At 42.6% G+C, this 27,725-nt stretch overlaps 2 protein-coding genes across 2 annotated transcripts in view; one reads left to right on the plus strand and one right to left on the minus strand.

The window, feature by feature from the left end:
* LOC132888146 (rho guanine nucleotide exchange factor 26-like) overlaps positions 1-4,864 on the plus strand; it is a 156,980-nt gene extending 152,116 nt beyond the window's left edge. Inside the window, exon 15 of the mRNA XM_060924171.1 lies at positions 4,382-4,864. Within this exon, the coding sequence (XP_060780154.1) occupies positions 4,382-4,524 (143 nt within the window). The 3' untranslated portion in view covers positions 4,525-4,864. The remainder of the gene's footprint in view (positions 1-4,381) is intronic.
* A 13,851-nt stretch (positions 4,865-18,715) lies between these two features.
* dhx36 (DEAH (Asp-Glu-Ala-His) box polypeptide 36) overlaps positions 18,716-27,725 on the minus strand; it is a 153,954-nt gene continuing 144,944 nt past the window's right edge. The window contains exon 25 of the mRNA XM_060924172.1: positions 18,716-19,047. Coding sequence (XP_060780155.1) covers positions 18,862-19,047 — 186 coding nt within the window. The 3' untranslated portion in view covers positions 18,716-18,861. The remainder of the gene's footprint in view (positions 19,048-27,725) is intronic.

Raw genomic sequence — 27,725 nt, forward strand, 5'->3', positions numbered from 1 at the left:
AACAATACAAATACAAAATTCAGTATACATCACTCACTCGTATTATGGTCATTGCAGTGAGTTATTCAGTCGCTATAACAACGTGACGTCACATCAACAAACTAGCGTAGTGCGCCGACGCAGAAGCCTGAGGCAGAAGCCCGCGCTCTCCATATGTCCATAGTAATCTTTTTACGTGTAAATAGCAGGTGGTTACTGCTGCTGTGTTAACTTGGGCCTGGCACTGGGATACACGAGGTGTATTTGGCAAGTTCTGTGATTGTTTTATTATGCTCTTTTTGGTTGTGATTTGCTATCTGTAACAGTCTAGATATTTCTGCAGTGTCGAGTAAGGCCACAAGAGGGTGGCGCCTACTTTTTTGTATCGTGTATGCACTATCTTGTTCTCCCCTGCCACACGGACTTCCATTCTCTTTCTTATGCTTATATTCTCTTGTAAGTGGTGATAGCGTATCAGCCTATGCGATCCTATGCATGTATGACTAATAAACGCAAATACCATTGAGATCTGGCAACTTAAGCCTTTGGGCGGGATTTTATTGGATTGGGTGGGTTTCAAACTGTGATTGGGCTGGAAACTGTCACTCTCATCTGGCAACACTGCTGGCAGACATCTTAGCCAGAGAGGATCGTTCATTTTTGTCAACCTGGAACGACCATCACTGAACAGAGGTGGGTGTCTATGACATCCATCAGCCACCTACAATGCAGCCATCAGCATTCTGATTCGGATTCTATGATGATCCATGAGAGGATAAATACTTGATACTCCCTGTTAGACAGACAGAACTGAGGATGCTTTTCGGACGAGAGGCGAAACGTCTTCAAGACTTTTCAAGCAAGTCCAGTTGCTCTCTTCTACCGACCACAGTCAACGTGCGTAATATGATTTGCTTGTTTACTGAAGCCGTAAACGAACACCGGACACATTTTAAGATTCAACTTAACCTTATATTCAAGTTGACATTATTCATAGGCTTGTTTTGACCATGCAGGCTCATCAACACGAACACTACAAAATCTTAACTACCGTTCAAAAGTTTGGGGTCACCCAGACAATTTTGTGTTTTCCATGAAAAGTCACACTTTTATTTCCCACCATAAGTTGTAAAATGAATAGAAAATATAGTCGAGACATTTTTCTGGCCATTTTGAATCGACCCCACAAATGTGATGCTCCAGAAACTCAATCTGCTCAAAGGAAGGTCAGTTTTATAGCTTCTCTAAAGAGCTCAACTGTTTTCAGCTGTGCTAACATGATTGTACAAGGGTTTTCTAATCATCCATTAGCCTTCTGAGGCAATGAGCAAACACATTGTACCATTAGAACACTGGAGTGAGAGTTGCTGGAAATGGGCCTCTATACACCTATGGAGATATTGCACCAAAAACCAGACATTTGCAGCTAGAATAGTCATTTACCACATTAGCAATGTATAGAGTGGATTTCTGATTAGTTTAAAGTGATCTGCATTGAAAAGAACAGTGCTTTTCTTTCAAAAATAAGGACATTTCAAAGTGACCCCAAACTTTTGAACGGTAGTGTATTTAAAAAGTTCTCTCATGTATTAACAAGATTTTAACATGGTCATCTTTTGAGAGCAATCTGATCAGAATGATTAAGGGTCCGGTCCTACAACACCGATTACTAGAACTCGGACTGTCCCTCCCGACTATAATACCGCTTGGTCCTGACACTCTGGGAAATAAACACATGCAACTTAGGAATAGTCCTGGAAGTTTTTTTTCTTCCCCCCCAAGTAGTAGCACATTATTCCGGCTCATACTGTACAGCTTGGGCTTCGAAACAACCCATGTACACACACTCCGGTGGTTGATGAAACATGGGTAGGTTACGGATTTTAATACTGATGCTAATAATTTATGGATTGGTCACGGATGTTTCAGCATATTACCGATTGGTTACTGATTTCATACGGATGCTGCATCACGGATAAAAAAAAAAAAATTAATTAGTCTAATACAATTAAATGTTTGGACTGCCGAAGTTCATAATTAAAATATCTTACCTGCATTTAGAGGTAAGAAGGTCCGGGTTCGAGCCCCGCGGCCGGCGAGGGCCTTTCTGTGCGGAGTTTGCATGTTCTCCCCGTGTCCGCGTGGGTTTCCTCCGGGTGCTCCGGTTTCCCCCACAGTCCAAAGACATGCAGGTTAGGTTAACTGGCGACTCTAAATTGACCGTAGGTGTGAATGTGAGTGGTTGTCTGTGTCTATGTGTCAGCCCTGTGATGACCTGGCGACTTGTCCAGGGTGTACCCCGCCTTTCGCCCGTAGTCAGCTGGGATAGGCTCCAGCTCGCCTGCGACCCTGTAGAACAGGATAAAGCGGCTAGAGATAATGAGATGAGCGGCACGGTGGTGTAGTGGTTAGCACGGTCACCTCACAGCAAGAAGGTTCTGGGTTCGAACCCAACGGCTGGCGAGGGCCTTTCTGTGCGGAGTTTGCATGATCTCCCTGTGTCTGCGTGGGTTTCCTAAGTCCAGGTTAATATGGGACGGCCTTGAGCGAGGCACCTAACTCCCAACTGCTCTGGGTATGCGTGTGTGCTCGTTGTTTCAGATGGGTTCAATGCAGAGAGGAAATTTGTGCTCTCTTTCTTTTCATGATGCAACAAGGATGTACAAAGATGCCTGGGGAAAAACAGCACATGCTCGGACGACGTCACATGTAAACAATTAGCTGATTGGTCAGATGTTTTATCAGATCAGGTCCAGGCCTGAGCTATAGGGATGGTTATCGGTCTGGTGTGAGCGTCAACCACATAAACTACAGGGGACCGATTTAGTTATAGTTATAGGTTTTGTGGGACCGGGCCTTAAAGTGCAGATCACGGGTAAATTCAGGAGCCAGATCAGTGTAATCCTCCTATTTTATATTAAACTTTGGTAAAATATCTGTCACATTTTGCGCAATACCAGAAAAATTCAGTTGAAATCGAGCCATTTGAGGCGAACTGGTCCGCCTCTGAAAAAAACTCGGCATTTGGATTTCCCGGGAAACATTGATTTTCGTGACGTCGCGTGCGGGACGCCTCCTTCTGAATCCTACGTCAGCGCTGGTTTGTTTATGAGGAAACAACCTGGTGGTTTTCTGCAAATTTCTTCAACGTTATCGCGTAATTATTACAACGGTTAACAGATGTATCGTAGGAGGGTGTAGCAACACCAATCTTGATGGGATTAGTACTCATCGTTTCCCAAAAGACCGGACAATGAGAGAGAAATGGGAGCGCTTGGTGTACACAGGCTGTGCACTGAAACCGTGCAAAGCTCGCGCAGCCTGCTGGCGCTTCCGCAGGTGACGTCACGAATCTGGCTCCAGACTCCGTTGGGATTTTTCCAGACGCGTTTTATTTTATATTTTTCTGCTGGAGCCAGACGGCCTTGTGGAAAATTACCCTTCTGGAGGAGTGTGTAAAGGGACATACTTTCATATAAAAAAAAAAAAAAAAAGTTTATTAGCTTTATTAGATAGAAACATATCCTCAGTACCGGTCATACTGCACGCCACGACCCGACCTTGCCATGACTCTTCTGGTCGTCTCTTTGACCTCAGACCCGGTGGTGTGTGTTGTGCAGGATGAGCTCCCAGCTCTTTGTTTTTGATGCGGCGGGGTTGAGGGTCAGGTGACGGTCCCCGCTGATGACACTTGTTGGCCAGCTTTCATGTTGAAAGGCCATGGAGCTAAGAATAAGCCACCAAAAGCTTCCTGAATCTTTAAATACCCATTAAATATACCAGAGCACGCTTGAAAGCACATTCGGTTGGTTTTTTTTTTCTTCTTCCTGAGAATGTTCTGCAGTTAAAATGGAGCTTTTTGTCGTGTTTTGCCGAAAGAGCAGAAACCTTCAGAACGTTTGATTCTGACTGCAGACATTTTTTTTTTTTTTACAGAAATTGATCGTGTTAAAAATGCATTCTGTGAATTCACAGGTCACTCCGATCAAATCAGGAGCACGAAGACAAACTGGAGCGTTGTTCACGTCCCACGTGCTTTTACCTTTGAAGTGAATCATGACATTACGGGACATTAATGATATTCAGCAGACGCTCTTGTCCAGAGCGACGTACAACACGCACGGAACAGCTGACGGGCACTTCAGACATTCCTGTTGGTCCAGGGAATCGAACCGGCAACCTTCTGGTCGCAAAGCTGCTTCTCTAACCGTTAGGCCATTTCATACTTTCGCTACCTGTGCCATATCTCAAATACGAAACATCTGACTTTACACTCCCTTTCACTGCACATCTGTATTTGTAAAAACAGTCTGTTAATAACACTAATATAAACGAGTCGCGTTTTGCCTGGAGCATGATGGGACACCTCACGGATCATCTGATGACTGTATTTTCCTTTCAGGTTGGTACGAGGGCGAGCGATTACGAGACGGAGAGAGAGGCTGGTTCCTCGCCGAGTGTACTCAGCCGATCACGTGCCAGGCCACCATTGAGAAGAACATGCAGAGGATGAACCGCCTGCAGGGCCTGGAGACCAACGTCTGAGCAGGATTCGAGACCATAAACATCTCACACACACACACACAGAGAGAAAGAGCACGCTGGCCTGAGGAGCAGCGCCGTTACCGGGACATCGTGTAGCTCCTCATAGGATCGAGCGCAGACTTGTAATAAAATCTCACCAGGACTGGAAACCGGTTCTTGGAAGAACTGAGACATGGATAAACTAATCCAGTTCCAGGAGGAACGCTTAAAGTCTAGCATGGGGGTGTCAGACATACCATACTGCCCAGGATCTGGTCTGATCACGGGACTAAATCTGGCACACTGATGTACCGAATTTACTTCGTGAACTGTAACTGAAATAAAAGATTGAAAAGAAGAAGAGGAAATATATATATGTTTTTCCACTAGGGGGCAAAATAGAGCAAGAAACTCAGCTGCTTCTGAAATGTGCTAATGATTCTTTATTCATATGATGAATTAGATCGTTGAACTGATTTATAGGGCGGGGGGGTGAATACTAATGCATATCGATACTTTTTGATGTGTAAGTAAATGTATTATAAAACTTTATTTATTTTCACTTCAATATTCATGACACATAATCCTAAGTCTAAATCAGTTCCACAAAAGATGGAAAGTTCATGGGGGGGGGGAATACTTACGCATGGCGCCGGAGACAGACATTCAGAAGGAACGCTGATGTCTTGGCGTGTTATTGGTCACACTTTCAAGACCTAAAACGAGCTTGGTTCGACACCCCTGAGCTAGGACGTGATCTCGGAGCAGATGAACGTCCTCACGCTGATGATGAATCAAATCAAAGCCAGCAAAATCTCATCAGCACTACACAGCTTAAGGTCAGGTGCAACGCTCCTGACGGTGAGGAGGATATTACACAGTCGCACGAAGACATGAAGTTTATTTTCGAGCGGTGAATGAAAATATTTTCAATACGAGAAGATAAACTTCATATATTTGCGCCATCCTATAATGTTCCTGGGCGGCACGGTGGTGTAGTGGTTAGCGCTGTCGCCTCACAGCAAGAAGGTCCTGGGTTCGAGCCCCGGGGCCGGCGAGGGCCTTTCTGTGTGGAGTTTGCATGTTCTCCCTGTGTCCGCGTGGGTTTCCTCCGGGTGCTCCGGTTTCCCCCACAGTCCAAAGACATGCAGGTTAGGTTAACTGGTGACTCTAAATTGACCGTAGGTGTGAATGTGAGTGTGAATGGTTGTCTGTGTCTATGTGTCAGCCCTGTGATGACCTGGCGACTTGTCCAGGGTGTACCCCGCCTTTCGCCCGTAGTCAGCTGGGATAGGCTCCAGCTTGCCTGCGACCCTGTAGAAGGATAAAGCGGCTAGAGATAATGGATGGATGGATGGATGTAATGTTCCTTATACAACCCCGATTCCAAAAAAGTTGGGACAAAGTACAAATTGTAAATAAAAACGGAATGCAATAATTTACAAATCTCAAAAACTGATATTGTATTCACAATAGAACATAGACAACATATCAAATGTCGAAAGTGAGACATTTTGAAATTTCATGCCAAATATTGGCTCATTTGAAATTTCATGACAGCAACACATCTCAAAAAAGTTGGGACAGGGGCAATAAGAGGCTGGAAAAGTTAAAGGTACAAAAAAGGAACAGCTGGAGGACCAAATTGCAACTCATTAGGTCACTTGGCAATAGGTCATTAACATGACTGGGTATAAAAAGAGCATCTTGGAGTGGCAGCGGCTCTCAGAAGTAAAGATGGGAAGAGGATCACCAATCCCCCTAATTCTGCGCCGATAAATAGTGGAGCAATATCAGAAAGGAGTTCGACAGTGTAAAATTGCAAAGAGTTTGAACATATCATCATCTACAGTGCATAATATCATCAAAAGATTCAGAGAATCTGGAAGAATCTCTGTGCGTAAGGGTCAAGGCCGGAAAACCATACTGGGTGCCCGTGATCTTCGGGCCCTTAGACGGCACTGCATCACATACAGGCATGCTTCTGTATTGGAAATCACAAAATGGGCTCAGGAATATTTCCAGAGAACATTATCTGTGAACACAATTCACCGTGCCATCCGCCGTTGCCAGCTAAAACTCTATAGTTCAAAGAAGAAGCCGTATCTAAACATGATCCAGAAGCGCAGACGTCTTCTCTGGGCCAAGGCTCATTTAAAATGGACTGTGGCAAAGTGGAAAACTGTTCTGTGGTCAGACGAATCAAAATTTGAAGTTCTTTATGGAAATCAGAGACACCGTGTCATTCGGACTAAAGAGGAGAAGGACGACCCGAGTTGTCATCAGCACTCAGTTCAGAAGCCTGCATCTCTGATGGTATGGGGTTGCATTAGTGCGTGTGGCATGGGCAGCTTACACATCTGGAAAGACACCATCAATGCTGAAAGGTATATCCAGGTTCTAGAGCAACATATGCTCCCATCCAGACGACGTCTCTTTCAGGGAAGACCTTGCATTTTCCAACATGACAATGCCAAACCACATACTGCATCAATTACAGCATCATGGCTGCGTAGAAGAAGGGTCCGGGTACTGAACTGGCCAGCCTGCAGTCCAGATCTTTCACCCATAGAAAACATTTGGCGCATCATAAAACGGAAGATACGACAAAAAAGACCTAAGACAGTTGAGCAACTAGAATCCTACATTAGACAAGAATGGGTTAACATTCCTATCCCTAAACTTGAGCAACTTGTCTCCTCAGTCCCCAGACGTTTACAGACTGTTGTAAAGAGAAAAGGGGATGTCTCACAGTGGGAAACATGGCCTTGTCCCAACTTTTTTGAGATGTGTTGTTGTCATGAAATTTAAAATCGCCTAATTTTTCTCTTTAAATGATACATTTTCTCAGTTTAAACATTTGATATGTCATCTATGTTCTATTCTGAATAAAATATGGAATTTTGAAACTTCCACATCATTGCATTCCATTTTTATTTACAATTTGTACTTTGTCCCAACTTTTTTGGAATCGGGGTTGTATTATATGGACACATTTACAAAAAAAAAAAAAAGTTAATGAAAAGAATTTTAATTTTGAACTGGTTCACCATTTTGACACTAGGAGTGACGACACTGGAGTGAAAAATCAGGAATTATTATCCATACAGGACACTTTTTCCATGGAATAAAAACGTGTTCTATTCCCTTCTAGCAGCTTTCATTCATTTGGTTTGATAGCATGCGATATTGTTAGCATAATCGCTTATCGTACATGTATGACGTCATTCTACCCAGTGGAGAACGAGCGTTGAAGATGGTTTACGATATTGCATGGATGGTTGTCAAGACGTCACACATCGGAGCTGATGCGAAGAGTCAATGAGAAAATTAAGCATTTCTTTGTTCGCCAGGAAAGAGAAAGACGCACTGAACACTCGGAAGGCTACCAAAACTTTAGATATTCTTCACACACATTTACAAGCAGTAGCGAACTGTTACGATTAGCGCTGGGACTTGAGCGCAGCAAAAACTGAGCCAGACACCAAAAAAGCAACAGGGTAAAGGATTTCGTAAGGGATTAGCGGCAGGATGCCAGGTCGCTCCGTTGTGTGTAGCTGTCGATGTTGAGCTTAAAAGTAACTCAGTAAATTACAGAGAGAAATGAATATTTAAGTCTGAGTGAAAAACACTGTAGCGAGCGTGCAGCGTGGAAGAAGAGTCTGGAGACGGAAATCTTACTTTCTCGGTTGTTAGCCTCTCGATAGATAGCACTGGATTGACCGCTTTATTCGCATTCGCTAACACTACTGATGAATGCTACACCGGCTGGAAGGTGACTTTGCTGCGCTGAGTCACGGTTAAGCTCACGTTGGCCTTTGAGAAGGCTGAGGGTGATAAAGTTTTGGTCCCTTCCTCTCATTATAAATCAAAATCTGATTGGTTAATCAGTCATCTGTCGCTTCCTACATAAACATACCCTGCCATGGCCTTCTGTCCCGGCAATGAAGTCCTAACCGATGAGTGAGCAGCTCGAAACTCTTCTCAGCCTCGAGACAACCAACAAAACAATCTCATTGGATAACTCCATTTTAATGTTTTCAGGACAGCAACCCTTTCATTTCTGAAGATAGAAAATGAGGCTGAATTAGAAGAGAATAATTCAGGGTTCCTACAGATATTTTATGCTGAATTTACTACCTTTTTACTACCTTCACAATTTTTTTTTTACTACCACAGCGACAATTTGGATTTGGACATTTTCTCACAATTTAACAAGGTAATCTTTGAGTGTATGTGTTAGTCCAAGAATGTGCTACATATAAGTTAGTGACAACTCTACCCAAAGAGTTGGATTGATGAGACAAGATAGAAAGAAAATCTGAACGTACCGGTAGTGTAACTCTTTCCCTTTGGACGCATAATAGAACCTCCCATTGCTAGGGCTACACATGGAGTAATGCATATTTGCATAAAAGAAAACAAACTTCCACATATAATTTATAATTTTATTGAACTGTGAAACTGTGGCCCGTAACCTCTTGGACGTTTGGTTCATGCTCTCGTCAAACATAATTACAAAAGGTCCGGTGTTAGTTATTGCCTCGACCAGGTGCCTCTTAAAATAAGGGGCAATGCCAAATTTAATCATGTACCTGGTTTTGTCACTGGCCAAAAGCAAATGATTTGGCGATCTGGGAGTCCGGGAACATCCTCCGAAACAGATCTCCGATGCCTTCGTTAGAAATGAAGGAGTGGTGTTTCACCGCCAAATCCAAACACCACAGTACCTCAGCCTCAAGCGAGTTAGTGCCAGTTATGACCGTCTGATGTCCTGAAAGGCTGGTGGTAGCCATGGCGGTAGTATTACCAACGGTGGATTCAGGGTTTATCGGAGCAGGCGAGATTGAGGGCGTTGTGACCGTAGTAGTCGCAGAAGTGCCTCGGCAAAACAACGACAACGGTAGCTGTCTATTTCGTCCACGCATCCTTCCCTGGTGGATATTCGATTCCATATGGGACCTAATAGCCTTCACTCCCATCCAGGTAATGCTCATAGTTTTCTTGCACACTATGCAGAACGCCTCTCGCCGATTGCCATCTACCGCCTTTAGCCAGTCTTTAAAATCAGGTTCCTCCAGCCAGAGGTCTGAAAATTTGCATTTCCCCATTGTTTAATTCTCGTACAGATGTCGCCAGTCGGGTCAACAGATAGATTCGACTAGAGCCGTATAAACAAAGTCAGTCTCGTACTAAACAATCTCTGGTATAAATTTATACTGGATTCGACCGTTATTGGAATTCAATGCGCATGCGCCACCAACTCCTCACTGCGGTCCTCCTCGATACATAAAAATAAATTCGCCCAAATGTAGTAATTTATGGATATTATGGCATGCAGGTTAATTAAACGAATTAGAAAACACATAGGCCCAGTTGGATGGGGGTCAAAAAAAATTTAATACCACGTCAGATTACGTTTACTACCTTTTACTATTTTTTACTGGCCATAATTTAGCCTATTATAATTAACTACCTTTTACTACCTTTTAAAACCCCGCGGGAACCCTGTAATTATAATGAGATTATGAAAGAAATTAAATATAACATTTGAAATGCAGATGCGTTTGGGCTTCTCTGAACGACTAGAAGACCCTGACAGTTCCTCTCTGTGTACAAGAGAAAAACATACCAATGGACATCAAAAAAACTGGAAAAGCGAGTGTGTATGTAGTATAATAATAATGGCTTTTTTTCATGGTATATCAGATATATTCCAGAATGGAACATCTCTGATATACCACTCAACGCCAGCCAATATTATTTAAATAAGTCACTCAGATCCGTGATGTATTTCATATGAAAAATGCGAGTTTTTCAACAGGAGAAGATAAACTTCATATCTTCAAGCTAACATGCGATTTTCTTTTTATTATATCGACACATTCACAAACAAAAAGTCCCCAAATTTATCAAAAACAATTCATTAAGTTCCTCACGAGTGACAGATTTGTGTCCTGGTTTTGGTTCTCCATGTTCCGGAGGTCGGAAAAATACGAGTGGTGTATTTCCCAATAAAACACTCGTGTCCATATAATATATACATCTCGCTCAACATATGAAAGGCTCGAGTGGCGTACTTAACCAACGTCAATTTGCATAAAAGTGTCAGGAGCTTGGAGCAGGACGATGAGCTGGATGGTGTATAAATCTCTTACATAACGGCTTCCTTTTATCTCAGATCAAACGCTGCGCTTCACCTCGGCGTTTATGAAACTGGAAAATACAGTGGCATGCAAAAGTTTGGGCACCCTTGCTGAAAATGACTGTTACTGTGAATAGTTAAGTGAGCAGAAGATGAACTGATCACCAAAAGGCATAAAGGTAAAGATGGCACATTTCTTTTCAGCGTTTTCTGCAAGATTTGTGTATTAATTTTGTTTTGTACAGTTGGGAGAGTGAAAAAAGAAAAGGAACACCATACGAAAGTTTGGGCACCCCAATACATTTGAGTTCTCAGGTAACTTTTACCAAGGTTCCAGATCTTAATTAGCTTATTGAGCTGCGGCTTGTTCAAATTCTTCGTTAGGAAAGGTCAGATGATGCAGATTTCAAAGCTGTATAAATTCTCTGACTCCTCTAAGCAACTCCCTCACATTCTGAATAATAAAATAATTGACGCTCACAAAGCAGGAGAAGGCTACAAGAACGTAGCAAAGTGTTTTCAGGTAGCCGTTTCCTCAGATTGTAATGTTATTAAGAAATGGCAGTTAACAGAAACAGTGGAGATCAATGTGAGGTCTGGAAGATGAAGAAAACTTTCTGAAAGAACTGCTCGTTGGATTGCTAGAAAGGCAAATAAAAACCCCTGTTTGACTGCAAAAGACCTTCAGAAAGATTGAGCAGACCCTGGAGTGGTGGTGCACTGTTCTGCTATGCAGCGACACCTGAACAAATATGACCTTCATGGAAGAGTCATCAGAAGAAAACCGTTCCTGCGTCCTAGCCACAAAATTCAGCGTCTGAAGTTTGCAAATGAACATCTAAATAAGCCTGATGCATTTTGGAAACAAGTCCTGTGGACTGATGAAATCAAAATAGAACTTTTTGGCCACAATGTGCAAAGGTATGTTTGGAGAAAAAAGGGTGCCAAATTCCAGGAAAAGAACACCTCTCCGACTCTGAAGCATGGGTGTGGATCCATCATGCTTTGGGGTTGTGTTGCAGCCAGTGGCACAGGGCACATTTCATTGGTCGAGGGAAGCATGGATTCGAATAAATACCAGCAAACTCTGGAAGCAAACATCACAACATCTGTAAAAAAGTTGAAGTTAAAAAGAGGACGGGTCCTACAATAAGACGATGATCCAAAACGCACCTCAAAATCTACAATGGAATACCTCAAGAGGCCCAAGCTGAAGGTTTTGCCCTGGCCCTCACAGTCCCCTGACCTAAACATCATTGAAAATCTGTGGATAGATCTCAAAAGAGCAGTGCATGCAAGACAGCCCAAGAAACTTGTAGAACTGGAAGCCTTTTGCAAGGATGAATGCGTGAAAATCCTCCAGGTAAGAACTGAAAGATTATTAGCTGGCTACAAAAAGTGTTTACAAGCTGTGATACTTGCCAAAGGGGGTGTTACTGTACTAGGTACCGACCATGCAGGGTGCCCAAACTTTTCTTTTTTTTTTTTTTGGTATTTTACACCTGTAAATGATGGAAATAAAAATGTAATCTTGCGGAAAATATTAAAGAAATGTCTCGTCTTTACCTTTATGCCTTTTGGTGATCAGTTCATCTTCTGCTCACAACTATTCACAGTAACAGACATTTTCAGTAAGGGTGCCTAAACTTTTGCATGACACTGTATTACAGACTTGCATGTGTTTCAGTGGGTTCGTCACTCAAAAAAAAAAAAAAAAGATTTTAAAATAAAGGAATGTTTACGGTGTGAAACGAGACGCTTTTTATGTCAGGTTTGAGCCGGCGCTCAGGGAGAAGAGAAACATGTGCTTAGGAATGATCTGTAAATCTAATGTCAAGACTGGAACTAATCTACAAACCCATCTATATTCCATAAAGGTTCGGGATTGTTTCACTCGTTCTTGTGGCAGTTGCATTACTTGGGACTCGACCACACCCACACTGTGTGCTGTGTAACGCAGCAACTTAACGACACCTTTAATAATTCATGGTGATGGAGGGAAAAACAGCGTAAAGGCAAACGACAAAACATAAAAATACAAATTGGCACAAGTCATAATTCTAGTGAGTGTCACGAGTCCCCCCCAAAAAAAAAAAACCCATACAGCAGATTTTTACTTCATGGTTTAACCTCCTAGGGCCTAGCGGTCACATACGTGGACAGCACTTTTTAGAAATTCAGAACAAGAATCCACATATGTGGACATACTTTTTCTCAGAAAGTACATCTTATCAAAGATGATGCTTAGTTTTTATTCTAATCAGGTTCTAATAAGCTCAAATAGCAAAAAGAAATAAAAAATGCATGTAAATAAAAACAGCTTGGGTCTTAGGAGGATAAATATGAATTGTACAGGTTAACCTTCCTCTAGTGTTCGGGTCGGCACCGACCCGTTTTTAGGTTTAGTATGCATAAAAGTACTACATAAATTTGTTTATTGCATCAAGACTTTTTGACTTTGTCAGGAACTTCTATTTAAACAAAATAAAATCCAAAAAAATTATTTTACTAAATTATAAAATGCTCTGGTGACCTTTGTGTTGTTAGGGTCAATTTCGACCCAGTTAAAATATAAGATTCTCAAACAATAAATGCTAAAACTGAAATCATAAACACACAATCAGCCAACAGCCAGCTCTTCCTCCAACCACTTGAGCTTCAGGCTACAGTACATCCACACGACAACGGCAACGACATTTTTTTTTTTTTAACGGGTAAAAAAAAATATCGCATCCACATGGGCAACGGATCAGTAAAATATCAGGTACATATGGCAACGCAACGCTTGCTGAAAACGATGCAATACACATGCCACACCTCTACGTGCGCTGTAAGACGGTCCCATCGGAGACACCAGAACAATAGAAGAAGTAGGACGCATGCGCATAAACCCCTTCTTCTACCCGGCGTGAAGCACTCACAGGAACAAACACACAACAACAAGAAGAAGATGGCTGTGACTACTATTTTGCTTCAATAATGCGAATAAACTTAGCAGCGACTGCAGCACTGAAACTACAACTACTCTGGGGTCCGCCATTGTTGCTGTTGTTGTTACGAATGATGCGCGCAACAGTGCTGCTTGTTCTAGTCATGTGGTTGTGACATCATCGTAAACAAATCCGTTCTACTCATCCAGACGACTTCGCAACGGCGCTGCTGCCAGATTTTTCCACTCTGGAAACCGTTCTCAAAAAATATCGTTTTGGGGCACCCAAAACGCCGGTGCCATGTGGACGCCAGGCCGAAACGATAAAAAATTTTATCGGATTCACCTGAATCCGTTGCCGTGTGGACATGGCCTCAGTCAGGGGCTTTTCTCTTTGCCTGAACAAACAAAGACAGACATGTCCAGGCATGTAAGGCCAATTGAGTTTAGAGTTGGTGATTTGCAGAGTACACATCTCCGATTTACAGCATGCAACAATGAGAAGAGGACTGAATGTAAGCCAAGCTCTGGATCATATCTTTGCTGATAATGAGGCAGAGGACACAGAGCAGTATAGCGATGGAGATGAGCAGGTCTCTGAGGAGGAAGATGATGTGGCGTGTCAACCGGAAGACACAGACACATCTGATCAGTCTGATGAGGAGGTCACCGGTGCTGAAGCTGCTCCTGCTGAAACATTCAGATCCAAAAGTGGAAACATCTGTTGGAGCTCAGGACCTCCTGACGTACATGGCAGGACAGCTGCTGCAAATGTCATCAAAATGACCCCTGGGATCACAGGGTTTGCTGTGACGAGAGTGACTTAGACAACGTTCAGACTGCACCCTGAAACGACCCATATCCGATTTTTTTGCCCATATGCGACCTGTATCCGATTTGTTATTGACAATCTGAACGACACAGATCCGATTTTTTTCACATGCGACCCAGGCCGCTTGGATATGTGGTCCTAAATCCGATGCATATCCGATATTTTCACATGCGACTGCAGTCTGACCGGACAGGTCGCATTCATGCGACCTACACGTCATCAACAAGAGACAAACGTCACTATTCTGCGTTGGCTAATCCCGCCTCTTTGGTGGAAAACAACAACGTTTGTACAGTTTTCAGAATTTAAATAGACTTTTATAGAATTGATCAAGCTAATGGTGGATTTGGTAGGGACCTGGATGTTAAACCATCCTGTATTACAAGATTATAAGATTGTTCTGGAAATTTCCAGTAATTTGACATCTTCGGTCTCATTAGTCTGCTGCCCACATTAATCAGATTATTGTGCGAGTTCCGCCGCCGCCACAAAAAACACATCGCCAGGTCTCGCCTCATCTCCATGCTTTACTTGCAAACTTGAAGGAAGAGTGCGCTTTTTTTTTTGTTTACGTATTACGTAGATGTGCTTATTACGTGTCAATTTGCGCATGCGGGACACTTTTGGGTCGTTTTCCGTTCATATTGGAGATCGCATACAAGTCTCATATAATTGGCAATGTGAACGGCCTAACAAAAAAATCGGATTTCACAACAAATTGGATATGGGTCGTTTCAGGTTGCAGTCTGAACGTAGTGATCAAGTCATGTTTTGATCTGTTTATGCCTTTGGCTACGTTCACACTGCAGGCTGAAGTGACTCAAATCCGATCTTTTCGCCCATATGTGACCTGTATCCGATCTTTTATTGACAATATGAATGACACAGATCCGATTTTTTCAAATCCGACCCAGGCCGTTTGGATATGTGGTCCTAGTTCCGATTCCTATCCGCTCTTTTCATATGCGACTTCAGTCTGAACCGCCAGGTCGCATTCATCCGACTTACACGTCATCAACAAGCCACAAACGTCACTATTCTGCGCTGAAGTAGGCGGCGGGTCTCTCAAAAAAAGTTACAACAACATGGCGCATAATCACGGGCGCAGATAGAGGGTGGGACGGGTGGGATTCGTCCCACCCAGATTTAAATTCACCTCGCTCGGTCCCCCCCCACTTATAGGGAGGAAAAAACATCTATGCTGTCTTTCTTTGCATAAGGCAAACCTCACGGAAAAATCAAAAGACTAATTACCATTCGGTTTATTGAGGTGCACAGCAGTGCATACATAGTTGCAACAACTCACATAAAACAAAACAAAGACTGATATTCGGTTGGTTGAGCTGCGCAGACTGCACAGGTTGCGAGCTCGAGCTTGGTTGCTATGGTAACCCACAACAAGTTTGACAGGCATATCGGGGTTGGGGTTGGTTTGCTGGCAGCTTTGTCCCCCCCAGTTCAAAAAACGTATCTGCGCCCCTGCGCATGACATCAATGCGAGGGACGCTTCGGGCTGTGAAGGTTCTGAATCTTCTCAATGGAAGGACGCAGAGGTTAGGGAGCTGATTTCCATTTGGGGGGATGCAGCTATTCAAGCTAGATTGGATGAGTCATACCGCAACCGGGCGGTTTTACTTCCGTAAACACTGGCCATGCTCACTGCGTGTGACGTCGTCGTATCCTGCAATGCGCATGCGGAACACTTTTAGGTCGCTTTTCGTTCATACTGAGGATCACATACAAGTCGCATATATTTGTTAATGTGAACGACCTCACAAAAAAAATCGGATTTCACAAAAAAATCGGAATTGAGCATTAAGCCTTGCAGTGTGAACGTAGCAATTGTCACTAAAAAAAAAAAAGTCATAATTGCTATGACAAACCTTGAAGGAAAAAAAGTTCATGGCAATATGTGGAATGACATTGATGAGGAATGCCTGGATGCCTACATTGGTGTTCTTCTGCTTGCTGGAGTGTACAGATCCAGCAATGAGGCCACTGATAGTCTCTGGGACGCATCGACAGGCAGGAATATTTAAAAAAAAAAAAAAAAACGACTTGTTTTTTGCCCTTTTCTTGAAGTAAATATATATATGGGTCGAAATTGACCCGAAACACCATAGATGTTACTATAGTTGATAATAAAATTAAAATCTTTTTTTTTTGAACATTTAAGAGATGTGATCTAATACCCCTCAGTAATAGTCAGGTAACAGAACAACCTTGTATTTGTTTACATTATTCTCTTGAGGTTCATTTGACCACTTTTTTATATTGAAAACGAGGGGTAATGCTGTTAAAAGAAAGGCCCAGGGGGCCACAACAAAAATATTAAAACCAATCTTTTCATGGATAAGGGAGCCTAACAAGGTAACCAAGAGGTAAGAAACAAATTGGATGATAAATAATTGTTTTAAGGGTATTTTATGGCTGATTTAAGACACGGGTCAAAACCGACCCGTTAACATCAGAGACAGTAACAGAAAGCTAACACCAGAGCAAGGTTAAAGGTGCAATAAGCAATATATTTCTCTGAGGCTACTCTTCAGTACAAGTCGAGAGTGACATCGCGGTGACGTGCAAGTGTAGCGTATAAACTTGGAGCTCTACCTCAGAGTGCTGCAAAGCTCTGAAACTGGAGACTCCTCCCACAAACAGATCGCCAATTATACAAGTCCAAATCCGATATACTAAGCTGCTGCACTACTCCCAGAGCTGCTCTTATAGAAAACTAATCAACCAACACCTTCAGACCAATCAGCAGGAAGAACTCGACAGCCCCGAGGTTGACACGAGAACTTCCCCGAGGTGAACATCTGCTAAAGTTTGATCTGAAGGACTCTCTGAATATCTACAAACTGGTTCGAGGTTCGAAGAATCCTGAAGCATTTGCGTTTTACGCAAAACAGAAGCGATATTTATGTTCCGTGTTTCTACTTAACAGTTATTCCACGAAATCGAGTCGTACATGAGCTGATCGCGCTATAACCCATGTACGACGAGATTGAGTGGAAGAACTGTTTTATTCTGTCCACATTCACTGGATTTTGAGAAACGGAGCATTTTTTTTTTTTTTGCAAATTCGATAAATAAAAACTTTACGCACACTGTCCGCAGTAGTTGTTACGCAAAATACTTACATTCCATACTTTGTTGCTTTTGGGGTTTTTTTGGGGGGTGGGGTGTTTTCGAGTTTTTATTTCATCCTCGGTTGGTTCAGCAGCACGCGCCGCCATTTGCTTCTTCTTCTTTAGGTTTTTTTTTTGGTGGCTGGTAAACCAACTCAAAGGTGCTTTATCGCCACCAACTGGGCTGGAGTGTGGAACAGGCGCTTTTTTTTTGGGGGGGGGGACTCTATTCTTTTAGCCATTACTGTTTCTTTTAAATACTTCACTTGATGTGCTCCGCCATTTTGGTTTTCTCTACTCACAGTATATGAGCTGATATCCTAGTAGTAGAGTAGCTAATCGGAGCATGTGATTGCTCATATCCAGCGAATGTGGAGAGAATAAAATGCCGTCAGGAGAGTATTTCTATAGTGTACAATTCTACTCGTTCTCCGTTCTGTTAGTTCGAGATGTTTATTTCTTGTTTGCACCGCTGGGTGTGGATCAAACTCTAACACAGACGTTCTGAGTTTATAGACCTCTTCGTTTCTGCGTGAAATAAATATATGTAACATTGGCAATAAAAACTACACAAACTGTCCGACAAAATAATTTCTGCTTAGAATGTAAACAAACTGGCGAAATAACAGGAGCAATTTGTGAAAAATGCGATAATTCTTGGGGGGGGGGGGGGGGGGGGGGGGGATACATTCTTACCATCAAATACTTGTATTCCATATTTTGTTCCCCCCCTCCCCCCTTTGGGTATTTTTTGCTATTTCTGTTTTGTTTTAAATCCTTGATCAGAATTTTTGGGGTTTTGTTCCCAAGTAGTTTTTATTTCATCTTTGGTTGGTTCAGTAATACGCGCCGCCATTTTGTTTTTCTCTCCTCATGGTATATGAGCTGATATCCTAGTAGTAGAGTAGCCAATCAATCAGAGTGCGTGATTGCTCATATCCAGTGAATGTGGGTAGAATATTAAGTGATGTTGTGCGATTAAAGCTGGGGTTTGTTCTCTTACAGAGCATTTTTTTTTAAAGAAAGGGAGCATTTGCTCTTCATCTTGTCATGTGACTTAAATATGGGGGGAAAAAAAAAACGTGTTTCCATTTCAATTTTGTTAGTTCGCAATTTCAACTTGTACCTTAAGCAGGTTAATGGAAAAACACGGCTAACCATCCATAAAAGCCACGTGATCAGTTTTACCCAAATTTCTTTATTATTGATCGTGAAATTTCTTTGAATGTTTAACTGAAGGAGAAATTGTGCTGGTTGCAGCTATATACAGCAGCTCTCTCTCTCTCTCTCTCTCTCTCTCTCTCTCTCTCTCATCCTACTGGCTCTAGCACCAGTGCTTGTGGCTTCTCCGGTACGGCTCTTGCGAAGACGTGGCGCTCTCCTGCGTGGTGATGAGGTCGATGATTGCCGAGATGACGGCGCAGTCTTCCGAGGTGCGGTCGCTCCAGTCCACCGGGCGTGGCTGCTTGATTTTGTCCTCCAGCAGCAGATCCAGTTCCTTCTTCAAGTTCTGAAAGGACAAAGAAGAACTTTCAAACCACAAGCGAAACCCGAACGGAGCAGCCGAGCTTGCGGTCTCGACGAGATCCTTTAGATCAGGATAGAGGTCTGCGCGGGACAGAGTTTTCAGTCCCGCTCCCGCCCGCCATATTTTGTCCCGCTCCCGCCCGCAAATCCCGCATGATGCAGACGTTCGCGTTATTTCTCACGAAAGTTCTTGTCATTGGCTTGGGGAATTAAACATGCTGAGCTTAGCCGAGCTCTCCACTGACCGATCCTTCACCTAGCGCACGTAGCGAGGGTGCGCGTTGCCAGGCGGCATGCGCAGCTGAGGCTTTACAGAGATACCCAACACACCTACCAAAATCTACAGTGGATATTAAGAATATTGTACATTGCACATAGCTTATATGTCACTCCTCCCATTTACATTCTAGGAAATACAAGTAGGCCTCTAAGAAATTAATATAATTTAAAGACACAGCGTGATGGTGCCCCGCCCCCTCCTTTGAGTGGATTTGAGCATAAATATCTACAGCTCACGTTCAGAGGTGCGTTTCAAGCAATGCACCTCTTTTTAAAGCAGCACTTACTTCTGAAGCACTGTGAGCTTCACTAGAGGAGCTCTGCTCTTCTGCCATGATCGGAGATCTCAAACACGGAAGAGCGGAAAGGAATCGGAAACGTACGCGAGATTAGACCACATCCACAATTTTAGGCATCTTAAAATGTTTTTATTAATGCCAAATAAAATATCCAGCACAAATTATATATGATAGACATGAATTAATAATTTATAAATTTCATTTTAAACACGTTTTTAGTTAGCGGGACTGCAGCTCATCACCTCTCCCGCCCGCTCCCGCATTGTGCACTCCCCCTCCCGCCCGCAATGAGCTTTCAAAATTTGTCCCGCGCCGCACTGCTTTGCGTCGGGTCCCGCGGGACTCCCGCGGGAGTGCAGGGCTCTAGATCAGGACATAGTTCGTCTTCACCGTCGCTCTGCTGAGGGAGAATCAAGAGCGCTCGAGCTGCGTGTGACTTGGCTGTGTGCAGCTACAGTTACAGTGTGACGTCACATCATGTGCTGATATTATTAGTGATGTCACAAGATTGGAATATTAGCAATTAAATATTCTCTCACTCAGCAAACCAGGACTTTGTCCGTCAATGTTATCTTTTTTTTTTTAAACGCTCACTCAGGATCTTTCTACTTTATTATTATTCTATTGTTTCTAGGATGCTATTTCTCCCTCCGTTTTCAACCAAATCACCAAATTTGAATATCGTTATGGATGCAATTCTAGACAGAAGTGTCCTGAGTAAGACTAGACCCCCAAAATCACTTCTCATGATTAAGAAACTGTGCTGCGCCCTGGGTCTGGTGGACGTGTGGCGCTTTCTTAATCCCGATAGGAGGGATTATACTTTTTTTTTTTTTTCTCTCAGCAGTTCATGGAGTACTCAAGGATCGATTTTTTTTTTAATTTCAAAAGAAATACTTCCATCTACAATGTCATGTGCAATTGGCAACATACTAATATCAGACCACGCAAGAGTGACGCTCGACCCGGTGCCTATTAACGATGTGATGAAATCCCCAAGATGGAGATTCAACTCCTCCCTCTTCCAAGATGACGCCTTTAAATGAACAGTCCACCGTACTTCCATAATGAAATATGCTCTTATCTGAATTGAGACGAGCTGCTCCGTACCTCTCTGAGCTTTGCGCGACCTCCCAGTCAGTCAGACGCGCTGTCACTCCTGTTAGCAATGTAGCTAGGCTCAGTATGGCCAATGGTATTTTTTGGGGCTGTAGTTAGATGTGACCAAACTCTTCCGCGTTTTTCCTGTTTACATAGGTTTATATGACCAGTGACATGAAACAAGTTCAGTTACACAAATTGAAACGTAGTGATTTTCTATGCTATGGAAAGTGCGCACTATAATGACAGGCGTACTAACACCTTCTGCACGCTTCGGCAGCGCATTGATACGGAGCTCAGATATCAATGCGCTGTCGAAGCGCGCAGAAGGTGTTAGTACGCCTGTCATTATAGTGCGCACTTTCCATAGCATAGAAAATCGCTACGTTTCAATTTGTGTAACTGAACTTGTTTCATGTCACTGGTCATATAAACCTATGTAAACAGGAAAAACGTGGAAGAGTTTGGTCGCATCTAACTACAGCCCCAAAAAATACCATTGGCCATGCTGAGCCTAGCTACATTGCTAACAGGAGTGACAGCGCATCTGACTGCGTCTGACTGACTGGGAGGTCGCGCAAAGCTCGGAGAGGTGCGGAGCAGCTCGTCTCAATTCAGATAAGAGCATATTTCATCATGGAAGTACGGTGGACTGTTCCTTTAAGGCTATGCTGAAAACACAAATCGAGTTATTCACTGAAACAAATATTGCCTCCGTCTCATCAGTAGGTACAGTCTGGGAGGCCTTGAAAGCCTTTATAAGGGGGCATGTTCTTCAATTTTCGTCACACAAGAAAAAACAAAAACACAAGGAAGCTTGCAGACTTGGAGAGGAAAGTGGGAGAGCTGGAAGACAAATTAAAGCAGAACGATTCCCCACACAACTTAAAGACAGTCAGTCACGCAGCTTATATGAATATAATCAGATAATATCATCACAGAAGGTCGAGTTTGGACTGTTTAGAGCAAGACAAAGACATTTCGAGTCTGGGGATAAAGCCGGGAAACTCTTAGCATGCTATATTAAGCGACAGGAATCCAGGGCGATGATAACTGCTGTCCAGTCTCAAGGTGGGGGTCTTGTGACAAAATCATCGGACATCCTTTAGGAGATTTCTGCATGGAACTGTACACCTCCACATCATCTTGCCAAAAGGAAGACATTCTTTCATTTTTGGTAGGGTTAGACCTCCCGGCTTTTAATATAGATCATCGTGAGATGCTTGACGCTGCAATCACAGCCGAAGAAATAAAGGAAGTTATTCGAACGATGCGGAAAATTCAAACTGTGCAGGAAAATGGGGGCTGCGATAGTGAGGTGAGAAAGAGAGCGCAGGCAGGGTGGAGCAGGTGGAGAAGGATTTCGGGAGTCATTTGTGATCGGAAAGTCCCAGCAAAAGTGAAAGATAAGATGTAGAAGACAGTAGTGAGACCAGCTGTGATGTATGGATTGGAGACCGGACCCTTTTTGCTTGCAGTTTTGGCACAAACTTCACGTGTGGGTGGGCTGTCCAGGAATGCATTCCCATTGGCTAACTTGTGTTTGACTGACAGCTACGCTCAGCCATTCCCTACTCGGATTCTGGCGGACTGTTTGACGAGTGACCGATCCATTGACGGTAAACAAGGATCGAGTGGACTTCAGTGGTGACTATGATATTGAATTAATTCAACAAAGTGTACAGTGGTGCTTGAAAGTTTGTGAACCCTTTAGAATTTTCTATATTTCTGCATAAATATGACCTAAAACAACATCAGATTTTCACACAAGTCCTAAAAGTAGATAAAGAGAACCCAGTTAAACAAATGAGACAAAAATATTATACTTGGTCATTTATTTATTGAGGAAAATGATCAAATATTACATATCTGTGAGGGGCAAAAGTATGTGAACCTTTGCTTTCAGTATCTGGTGTGACCCCCTTGTGCAGCAATAACTGCAACTAAACGTTTGCGGTAACTGTTGATCAGTCCTGCACACCGGCTTGGAGGAATTTTAGCCCGTTCCTCCGTACAGAACAGCTTCAACTCTGGGATGTTGGTGGGTTTCCTCACATGAACTGCTCGCTTCAGGTCCTTCCACAACATTTCGATTGGATTAAGGTCAGGACTTTGACTTGGCCATTCCAGAACATTAACTTTATTCTTCTTTAACCATTCTTTGGTAGAACGACTTGTGTGCTTAGGGTCGCTGTCTTGCTACATGACCCACCTTCTCTTGAGATTCAGTTCATGGACAGATGTCCTGACATTTTCCTTTAGAATTCGCTGGTATAATTCAGATTTCATTGTTCCATCAATGATGGCAAGCCGTCCTGGCCCAGATGCAGCAAAACAGGCCCAAACCATGATACTACCACCACCATGTTTCACAGATGGGATAAGGCTCTTATGCTGGAATGCAGTGTTTTCCTTTCTCCAAACATAACACTTCTCATTTAAACCAAAAAGTTCTATTTTGGTCTCATCCGTCCACAAAACATTTTTCCAATAGCCTTCTGGCTTGTCCATGTGATCTTTAGCAAACTGCAGATGAGCAGCAATGTTCTTTTTGGAGAGCAGTGGCTTTCTCCTTGCAACCCTGCCATGTGCACCATTGTTGTTCAGTGTTCTCCTGATTGTAGACTCATGAACATTAGCCAATGTGAGAGAGGCCTTCAGTTGCTTTGAAGTTACCCTGGGGTCCTTTGTAACCTCGCCGACTATTACACGCCTTGCTCTTGGAGTGATCTTTGTTGGTTGACCACTCCTGGGGAGGGTAACAATGGTCTTGAATTTCCTCCATTTGTACACAATCTGTCTGACTGTGGATTGGTGGAGTCCAAACTCTTTCGAGATGGTTTTGTAACCTTTTCCAGCCTGATGAGCATCAACAATGTTTTGTCTGAGGTCCTCAGAAATCCCCTTTATTCGTGCCATGATACACTTCCACAAACATGTTGTGAAGATCAGACTTTGATAGATTCCTGTTCTTTAAATAAAACAGGGTGCCCACTCACACCTGATTGTCATCCCATTGATTGAAAATACCTGACTCTAATTTCACCTTCAAATTAACTGCTAATCGCATACTTTTGCCACTCACAGATATGTAATATTGGATCATTTTCCTCAATAAATAAATGACCAAGTATAATATTTTTGTCTCATTTGTTTAACTGGGTTCTCTTTATCTACTTCTAGGACTTGTGTGAAAATCTGATGTTTTAGGTCATATTTATGCAGAAATATAGAAAATTCTAAAGGGTTCACAAACTTTCAAACACCACTGTCAGTACGGGACAAATGTGCTGTATGTGTTGCAGTAGTACACATTATGCAGGTGTTTCGCGGCAAGTCAAATGTTAGACTTCACTCCGCTACCCAATATAATAGCTGTCTTGCTAACGTTAAACACGCCTGCATAATGTGCACTACTGCAACACATTTGTCCCGCACTTACACTTTGTTGAATTAATTCAATATCATATTCGCCACTGAAGTCCACTCCATCCTTGTTTACCGTCAATGGATCGGTCACTCGTCAAACAGTCCGCCAGAATCCGAGTAGGGAATGGCTGAGCGTAGCTGTCAGTCAAACACAAGTTAGCCAATGGGAATGCATTCCTGGACAGCCCACCCACACGTCAAGTTTGTGCCAAAACTGCAAGCGAAAAGTCAGGGAGCGCAAACGAGAAAGCTGGAATCGCAACCAAAATAAATTACGCCAAACAAAACTGAGAAAGACGCGGAACAAAAATAAAAGGTTTCTGAAGAGTAATAGACTGATATTTTGCACGAATAATTTGTTTGCCAGTCTAAAAAAATTGACTTTTTTTTGTATTTTGATTTATCGTTTTTGTTTGATATTTCAAAAGTATTGTATGAACATTTTGGCACAAAATCGATTCCATATATACTGTACGTAATTGATTTGCCTCAGATAACATCCGACGTCTGATTAATGATATGTGGATGGCTAGGAACAACAATACACCTACCGCAGCCATCTCACTCGATGCTGAAAAAGCTTTTGATTGCGTAGCGTGGCAATACCTTTTTCAAGTGCTGGAGATTTATGGTTTTGGGCAGACGTTTCTAAAGCGGGTGAAACGGTTATATAATGAGCCTCAAGCAGCTGTACAGACTAATGGCATAATTTCTTCACATTTCAAAAGCTAGGTCGCGGGACCCGACAAGGCTCACCTCTCTCCCCATTACTGTTTTGTTTCGCGTTGGAACCTTTAGCTGCAGCAATTCGTAAAAGACCCTAATATCCCTGGAGTCTCTATCGCGGGGACCATACACCAACTTATGCTGATATTTTCATGTTCATTACTGACCCAGGCAAAATCTATTCCCGCAGTGCTCAAAACTATAAAATCGCTCTCTAGCTTTTCAGTTTATAGAGCGAACTGGACGAAGTCTGAGGCTCTCCCTTTGACGACATACACTACCGTTCAAAAGTTTGGGGTCAGCCAGACAATTTTGTGTTTTCCATGAAAAGTCACACTTTTATTTCCCACCATAAGTTGTAAAATGAATAGAAAATATAGTCGAGACATTTTTCTGGCCATTTTGAGCATTTAATCGACCCCACAAATGTGATGCTCCAGAAACTCAATCTGCTCAAAGGAAGGTCAGTTTTATAGCTTCTCTAAAGAGCTCAACTGTTTTCAGCTGTGCTAACATGATTGTACAAGGGTTTTCTAATCATCCATTAGCCTTCTGAGGCAATGAGCAAACACATTGTACCATTAGAACCAGGGCTTTGAACCGGTTCAAGGAACGAAAACGAAAACCGGGAACTTTTTCCATTTCACATGGAACAGAAACGAAACCAGAAACTTTATTATTTTTTATGTTCCAGAACAGAAACGCTTATTAAAAATAATGGTAACCGGTTAATACCGGTTTTTATTTCGTTCCTCAAAGTTTCCGTAGCCTACAAATAAAAAAGTCATTCTTCTCCTGCGCAAGTTTCTATGACCCGCTGGGGTTCACTTCCTGTGTGACGTTCGCTGACTGAATGGAGAGAGCGGGAGGGTGGACTACTATCACGTCTCCACATCTTAAATAAGAGGTAAATATTGCAGTCTATCGTTATTCAAAAACGCCAATTTCAAACACGATATCAATATATTTGTCCACGTTAATGAGAGGCTCGCGAACATTAAATGACGTTAACCTCTGTTAGCCTATCAATGCATAGGGCCTGACTAGCCTTTGGTAACACACTAAACGAATTATCTTTCATTTTTGGCACTTTTTCTGTTTGTGTAGATGGGAAGACATACTGAGAATCCAAATCGCCAACATTTGAAATAATAATTGTTTTGAATTATTTCTTGTCTTATTTAATGAAGGTTGTAATAGAATTAGCCTACATTTGGCTTAAGCTGGATGAGACAGAGACATAATTTTATAGCCATTTGTTAAACAGCTGACAGGGAACGTAATTAACCGTTCCGGCAACGAAATTTTTTGGTTCTAACCGGTTCGGGAACGTCTATTTAATGGTGGAACCCAAAACCGGAAACATTAAAATTCCATTTCTGTTCGGAACGAACCAACAGGAAAAAAATTCTGGTTCAAAGCCCTGATTAGAACACTGGAGTGATAGTTGCTGGAAATGGGCCTCTATACACCTATGGAGATATTGCACCAAAAACCAGACATTTGCAGCTAGAATAGTCATTTACCACATTAGCAATGTATAGAGTGGATTTCTGATTAGTTTAAAGTGATCTTCATTGAAAAGAACAGTGCTTTTCTTTCAAAAATAAGGACATTTCAAAGTGACCCCAAACTTTTGAACGGTAGTGTATTGCCCTAAAACATTCTTTCGAGCCGGATCATTCCAGTGGTCTCCTCAGGGATTTAGACAAAATAGTGCAATGCAATTTTGAACCACTCCTAGAAAAACATTTCCACAGATCTGGAAAGATGGTCTCCATTTTATCTCTCGTTATGGGGATAAGTTAATATTTTAAAGATGAATTGTTCTGCCAGAGTCAATTACCTGCTTCAGTCTCTCCCACTGAATAGCCCGGTAAAATACTTCAAACAATTTGATGCACTTTGGAACAAGTTTTTTTTTTTTTGGAATGGTTAAAGGCCAAGATTACATCTGCGTAAATTGCAGAAGCTGGTAGCGAAAGGTGGCCCAGGACTCCCAAATCTATTGTCTCATTATTATGCATTCAACCTGAGGCACCTGGCACACTGGGCACTACCTCCGGAAAGAGCGCCACCTTGGTACGCAATAGAGCAGTCAGTGTGTGTTTCCCTACCTCCATTGCTATTCTTATCAGCAAGAATGCCTCCAAATGCTCGTTCCCATCCCATTCTCTCTCATTTACAGGGACTATTGGGTGGGGGGGGAAGTGTCTCGTATATTTAAAACCAACCCCTTTCGAAGCTTATCCTCTGTCCTGTGGGACAACCCCAAACTCCTTACTGATAAATATCACCACCGATATGGAGGGAGGGGGTACATACTCTGGGTGATCTTTATAAAGATGGTGTCCTTAAGTCATTTGACAATCTGGTTGAACAATTCAAGCTAGCCAACAATCAATTCTGGAGCCATCTTCAGCTGAGACACTTCCTTGTTACGACTTTTGACTCTACACACAGACGCCACCTCAGGGCATGGACCTCATTAAAAGAGATTTTGCCGATCGCAGAGATTGGACACGGGGCTTCCCATTAGTACTCTATGCTTATGAATACTGGTTTTCCGTCCAACACAGCTCTGAAAACCTTATCGGAGAGGGACCTGAACATAATTGAAGAAAACGATTGGGATACAGTTGCTGGGATCACTAAACAAGTCTCCAGAGATATCAAAATAAGATTAATTCAATTCAAATTTTTCCATCGATTCTATTGGTACCCAAGTGATGTTAGGTATAAGGGAACCGCCAGACTGCTGGAGGTGTGAAGGGGAACTGGGCACCCTAACACATGCCCTATGGTCATGTCCAAAGATTCAGACATT

This window comes from Neoarius graeffei, chromosome 6 (assembly GCF_027579695.1).
Source record: "Neoarius graeffei isolate fNeoGra1 chromosome 6, fNeoGra1.pri, whole genome shotgun sequence".
Taxonomy (NCBI): domain Eukaryota; kingdom Metazoa; phylum Chordata; class Actinopteri; order Siluriformes; family Ariidae; genus Neoarius; species Neoarius graeffei.